Source organism: Sus scrofa, chromosome 3 (genome assembly GCF_000003025.6).
Source record: "Sus scrofa isolate TJ Tabasco breed Duroc chromosome 3, Sscrofa11.1, whole genome shotgun sequence".
In the NCBI taxonomy this organism is placed as follows: domain Eukaryota; kingdom Metazoa; phylum Chordata; class Mammalia; order Artiodactyla; family Suidae; genus Sus; species Sus scrofa.
Window position 1 is genome coordinate 125,950,874 of NC_010445.4, and position 6,442 is coordinate 125,957,315.

The 6,442-nt window shown below is 52.4% G+C and overlaps 1 protein-coding gene across 1 annotated transcript in view; it reads left to right on the top strand.

The window, feature by feature from the left end:
* The window catches only part of NOL10 (nucleolar protein 10), a 95,205-nt gene extending 89,452 nt beyond the window's left edge, over positions 1-5,753 (top strand). The window contains exons 20-21 of the mRNA XM_021087848.1: positions 2,238-2,340; positions 5,027-5,753. Coding sequence (XP_020943507.1) covers positions 2,238-2,340; positions 5,027-5,146 — 223 coding nt within the window. The 3' untranslated portion in view covers positions 5,147-5,753. The remainder of the gene's footprint in view (positions 1-2,237; positions 2,341-5,026) is intronic.

The following is a 6,442-nucleotide window of genomic DNA, read 5'->3' on the forward strand; positions in this document are numbered from 1 at the left end:
ACCGAACTCCACCCAAGGTGGCAGCCGTGTTCCGGGAGCCGACTCTCAAGGGAGGGAAGTGGAACTTGCTTTAAGGTAGAAGCCAGTGCACTTGGCCCCCGTGTCTGATCTTCTGCCACGGTTCCTCCTCACTCTCCGCTGTCTCCCCAAGGAGCCCAGACGGAGCAAGTTCCCACAAGTGCACCGAGGCGCGCTGCAGGGACCCGGGGCTTCTGTGCCGCTCAGGGAGGAAGTAGGTCATCCTTCAGAGGGTAGTAATTTCCCCCAATTGACTTGGAGAGGCTGCTTCTCCCCAAATTAGTGTCTGCTGCCTGCCACCTTGTCTCGGTGGCTCCATAGTTATTCCGAATCCCTCTTAGCTTTCAAATCTGAGTAATAGCTCTGAATGGAAAGAGCAACATTGGCATGAATGGCTGCAGAAATTTGCTTAGGCGTGCATGAGTCACACGCCTGCCGGAGTCCGTTTACACTTTGCTTTTGAATTCGTAAAAAAAGGCGGAAACCAAACCTTAATTTCAGTCGGTTTGTCATGTGGAAGCTTGTCATTTAGAATACTTAGTGGACATATTTCCTGAGCCAGCCTTTATAAATCAAGCATGGCCCGACACATGCCTGGAAACCCAAAATTCTGAAATTGGAATTTTGGCTTTAGATTTGATCCTTGTGTGGCCTGGGGCAAGTGATAGACCATCTTAGCTCCCTTTTTGCCGTCTATAAAGGATAAATACTTCTGTCTCAGGGATGTTGAAAGGATTAATTAGTTAGTCTGTTAAGAGCTTTGAAGATGAAAAGTACTTTAAAAGTGCTTCTTAACAACATTATTGCCTAGAAAAGAGGGCCACCTTGATGCCAGCCACTTTATGTCTCAAATTATCTGAAGAAGGCATGGTTAGGACTTACTGGTTGTCGTAAACTGGAGATGGCTCTCAAGGTGTGAACATCAAACATGGGCTTCCGCATTTCAAAGGAGCATCGCTGTCTAATGGATCATTTGGGCGCTGTGTTCTACGCAGTAATTAGCTGCAAAGGCCACATTCCGAGGAAAAAAAGGCCCTTTCATATATGCACTGCCCCCATTTAAACATTCAACCAAGTGTGTTTGGTACTAACTTTGAAAGGGTACATTCAGTTTTAAGTTGCTTCAAGGAAGGTTGGGGAGGAAGGGAGCCCAGTAGAAGAGAAACCCACGTTCCTTTTTCCTTCCCTCTCCTCTCCCAGCTTCATCCCAGGGATAGGAGGTGTTGCGTTCGCCTTTTCTGAAAGGGTTCGAGGTAACTTTAAAACTTGCCAAAAGGACCTGTCTTTAGACTCCATTCTGTTTTCTCCCCTCTAAACCAAGTTAACAGTGATCCGATTTGATGAGAAAACATCCTAAGAACATGCAGTGACGTTTCCATAACTCGTGCAGATTTCAGATTTAACCGCGTGGTTGTTGCGGACGGCAGTGAATTGCAGGGCAGAGCAAACCATGACAGGGACCCAGGTTCCAGAAGGAGACCTTAGACAAGTTTGGAAAACAGGGTCAAGACACGGAATGAAATTCAAATTCGGGCCAAAGTGTGTCAGGAAGAGTAATTCAAGTAAGAAATGGAAAAGAAGGCCAGCCGGAGAAGCAGCAGCGAACAGGGCTGAGTCAGGCGGAAGTTCCCCTCCGCGTCACTGCCTCTCTCCTCTCTGTGTCATCAGCCCAGTTCACGGTCCAGGTTGCTCACCACTGTGGGTGACACATGTGGCCCGCCTGCGCCGACCGAGCGGAGGAAACCTCTGCATCGTCACGGCACTTTCTGGGCCCGGCCCGGAGGGCTCCGCCGCGTCCCCGCCTCTGTGAAGGTGAACGAGCTGCTGAGATGCTCGCGTACCCATCGTGTGCGTGGTTTACCTATAAAAATGCTTTGGAAGCTTAAGTGCCGCTGACCATTACGGTAAATTACAGGCTTCAGAAATTATGATTTAGTAAGATAAGTAGCAACCACTGAAATATCTGGAAGCACCACTTAAAGTATTAAATGACTGGGTGTCGGGGGGCAGCCGCTGTTGCCGCCGCGCATCTGCTCAGCCGAGGGATGCCCGAGCCCAGGGTTCTTCCCATCCAGTGTCTTAAGCAGAAGCCGTTTGCTGTCTTTGCCACGTGGGTGAGAGGTGTTTCTTCACGTGATCAGTTCTCAGTAGCACTTGTTTCAAAGAGCACATCGAAACATAATGCTCACTGGCGTGTCTTTCTCTCACATTTCCTCCAGTAAAACCCTTGAAGATCGGTTGAAACTCGAAGCAAAACACGGGACTTTGAGTGTGTCCGACACCACAGTTGGCAGCAAACAGTTGACGTTTACATTAAAGAAGGTAGGTTGCTTTTTAATGTTCTTTTTTAGTTCACCGAAGTAGGCAGCCAGTTTGTGTGTGTGTGTGTATATGTGTGTGACTGCAGAGCGGCCTTCCCGAGCTTTCCCTGGAGGAGGCCGTGCTCCGGCGGAGCGTTGCCCAGCCAGCCAGAGCCGCTCCGGCGGGGGGGGGGGGGGGGGGGGGTTTTGCTGAGCCAGCCGTGTCTTTGGTGTCCCTGGGGGAGGCCGGGCCCCAGCGACCCCAGAGCTGGTGCTGTTGGCGAGGAACCCCGGCACGGATTCTGGGCCCCCCGAGGTGTGGCCCTACAAAGCGGGAGTCCTGACTGTCCACAGCTAGAAAACACTCATCAGAGCTTCCATGCGGTTCAGGAAGATCGGGAACTGGCGAGGTCTGATCCGGTCAGATGGTGACATCAGCCCTCCCGGGACAGATGGTCTCAGAGGGCAGTTGCTCTGCCAGGAACGGGTCCTGATCTGAACTGACTTACAAGGGCCCTCTCCTTAGCTGGCTTTGCTAGTGCTTGGCACACAGTGAAGGCGGAATACGCCGCTTCAAATATTTGCAATTAACTAATGAATGAAACCGCGTGGTTTTATATTTCAAACATTCCGTCCCCTCCACCTCGAGGAGTGAGCCTGTGGGGATGTGAGCACACTCCGGCCACCTTCTTGCCACCTTCTTCCTTCATCGGAAGGCACTGAGCTGAGTATCAGTTTGCAGTTTGTGGTCGGGTGACAAAAGATGGCTTTGGCCTTTTTCTCCTCTCTCTTTTTTTTTTTTTTTTTTTGCTGAAAACGAAAGAAGCACCAGGTAAAAAATACTTAAAATAGCCTCATGGTTAAGTCTGGCAGAGGCTTTGAAACTCTGGAGGAATGCATCAATTGATATTTGACTTATGCCTTTTTTTCCTCATTTGACTGAGAAAATTTTAACTATTAATCTCAGTTTTATTTAAGAGAATTTAGGGCATTTTTTTTGTTTTTTTTACGTACAAATCTCTTTATACTCAGTGAGCGATATATTCAGGTAAAACCTTAGGGTCTCCCCGTATTTTCACAGGTACTTGCTAAAATGCGAGTCAAAGTGAAGGAGGAAACCTGGGCTTTGATAGCGACCACGATTGTAGAGCAGCCGCAAAACTGAGATCGGGTCCCAAGTCCTGTTTCCAGTGCCCCGTAGTAGCTCAGTCCCTTCGCCGCCCTGGGCCGGCGCTGCTGGTATGAGTGTGTGGCTTTGCGGTGGCCTCCCCTGTCTGTGACAGGGCTGCTGTGGACGCAGGCACAAGGAGGGGAAGGACAGAAAATCGAGACATGAGCTGGTTGGCCCTGAAATCATAATGGGCCCCTCCCACGATGGCAGCATTTTCCAGGAGCAGCTGCTTTTCGGAGTGGCCGGGAGTGTTTGCAGGGAGGGTTTTGTCTGCAGGAACGTCGCTGCTCCCTCCAAGCTCGGGCGTTCTCTGGCCTTCCCGGGGACCATCGCGCAGGGCCTTGCAGAATGTGCTCCGGGAGGTGGGGGCTCCTGCGAGCTTGCTCTGCCCCCAGACACACAAGGGAGCTCTCCGACCGATGCCCGAGTTGGAGACACGGGCGTACCTGATGGCAGCGCTGCAGCTCACCTGCTTACCTTCATTTCATGCATCATGTCCCGAAATTATTTGGGCAAGAAACACTTTATTAGGGGTACCTTTTTTCTTTTGGCCACAGCACGCAGCAGCTTGACGTGGCATCTCTGTTCCCTGACCAGGGGTAGCACTTGGGCCACAATGGAGAAAACACTGAATCCGAGCCCCTGGGCCCCCAGGGGACACTCTAGGGACACTTCCTAATGTGATGAAACAGAATCTTAAATAAGCAGCCTTCACTAACTTTATAGGGTCTCCATGACCCCATTGTTTGCTCTGCGGTCCCCTCGGGGTTTTCTGGGGGTTTTTTTATGGCACATGGAACTTCCCTGGCCAAGGATTGAACCCGAGCTGCAGCTACACCCTACACCACAGCTGTGGCAACACCAGCTCCTTTGATCCACTGCAGCAGGCTTGAACCCGAGCCTCCACAGCGACCTGAGCAGCTGCAGTCTGATTCTTAACCCAGTGCACCACGGCGGGAACACCTGACACAGTACTTAAAACAAAAAAACCAAAAAACCTCCTCATGGCGGTGCTGGCCCAGGGATGGGGGAGGCAGCCCCGCCCGGAGAGCGGCAGCCGGCAGCCAGCGAAGGACCGTGGGTGCCCCGGGCTGGCGTGGGCCGGGCTGCAGCGCAGGGGAGGTGAGGAGTCCCCCGTGGGGCAGGATTGCCTTTGAAAGGCTTTGGGAAGATGGCGATGATCAGAAAGAGAGCTGCACGTGGGGACTCTCACTGAAGAGTCCCTTTTCACGCGTTGCTTTCCTTTCTCACGACTCCCTCCCCGCCCAACTCTTTCATTTTAAACTCTGGGGAAATCACAGCCAGAGTGAAACACGGAGACTTTCTTCTTCAGTTGTACAGCAATACGGCACCAGTGCGAATCTGCAGGTGCACAGGAAACGCAGCTCCCGGCTGGGCTGGGCCTCGGCCTGCGGTCCCGGCCGGAGCCCGCAGCCGCGTGTCCCCCACAACGGGGCTGTGATCAGGGCTCCTGCTGCTGGCCTTGGGATAGCCCTTCCTTTCTCTTTCTCTGTCCTTATGTCATTTTCTCTTTCAGTCTGAACAGCAGAAGAAGCAGCAGGAGGCCGAGAAGCTGCACCGGCAAGAGAGGAAGCGCCTCCGTCGCTCAGCCGGGCACCTCAAGTCCCGGCCCAGGAGAGGGCGGCCCTTCCACTGAGTCTGGGAACCGGCCCACGCGAGGCAGGGGGAGCGTCTCCCCGACGTGGGCATCACTCGGGTGTATGTGGGGGCTGGGGCTGTGCGTTTCCGATTCCCGTGATGCAGAGGGGGGGGCTGGCAGCAGGTGTCCGGCCTCTGGTCAACTGTGAGGCTGGGGGCGCTTCTGTGCTTTGGTCCCCGGAGCACATCAGCCTTCCCTGGTTTTAATCAAGGAAGCCAGGCGGCGGCTCCACACTGTTAGGAACCGTCCTGGGCTGAAAACCAGGGCCGATGGTCTCCCAGAAACGGACTTTTCTGCCCTGCCTGCCGCCGCTCCCTCCCACCTGCCTGTGGGCATCAGCCGTGTCTGCGTTTACAAGGACAAGCTGGAGGCCTGATGCTTGTTTCTGTATTAGTTTTGGATTTTTAACAAAATATTTTTATACCAAGAGATTATAAATGAATGGTAATAACAAGGTATAATAAGAAGTGGAAGCTCCTGGATATTCGTTTAACTTGGCACAAGATTAAATACAAATTTTTTTTTTTCTGTTCCTGAAGTACGATTAGAGATACTCTGGCTGAAGAAAACGTTTTATATAAATAAATGCTTTCATTCGAATAGCTTCTTGGAAAGAGACCAATTCCTTTAGTTAATTTGAAAATTAACTTTGGTTTCCTTAGGGAGTTCCCCTTGTGGCTCAGTGGGTTAGGAACCCAACTAGTATCCCTGAGGATGCGGGTTCAATCCCTGGCCTTGCTCAGTGGGTTAAGGACCTGGCGTTGCCGTGAGCTGCGGTGTAGCTTGAAGACGTGGCTCAGATCCCGAGTTGCTGTGGCTGTGGTGTAGGCCGGCAGCTGCAGCTCTGATTCAATCCCTAACCTGGAAACCCTCCATGTGCCGTGGGTGCAGCTGTAAAAAGAAAAAAGAAAAGCAAAAGACACTTTGGTTGCCTTCGTTTTTAAAGATAAGCGTAAGATTTTGGAGGTGCATTTTTTTATGTACAACTGGGAGAGTGACCTTGGATGGTGAATGCGAGGCCCTAACTGGAAGTGCAGTGAGCGGAAGGGCAGGTGCGTTCACTGCCTGGGCCGCCCCAGCGCAGGCCTCCCACGTCCAGGCAGGTCCTCCCTCCTGTTTCCGCATCGTTCCTTCTCTCTGCCGGTCTCCCTCCCCCACCCCCTCCCCGCCGCATCGCTGCTTCTGTGCAGACCGGCTGCTCCCCGGGCAGGGAAAGCCTGGGAGAATGTATGTTTCCAGGAAAAAGTGTGTGTGTGCGCGCGCACATGGCCACCGGGAAGAGACTTGTTGCCC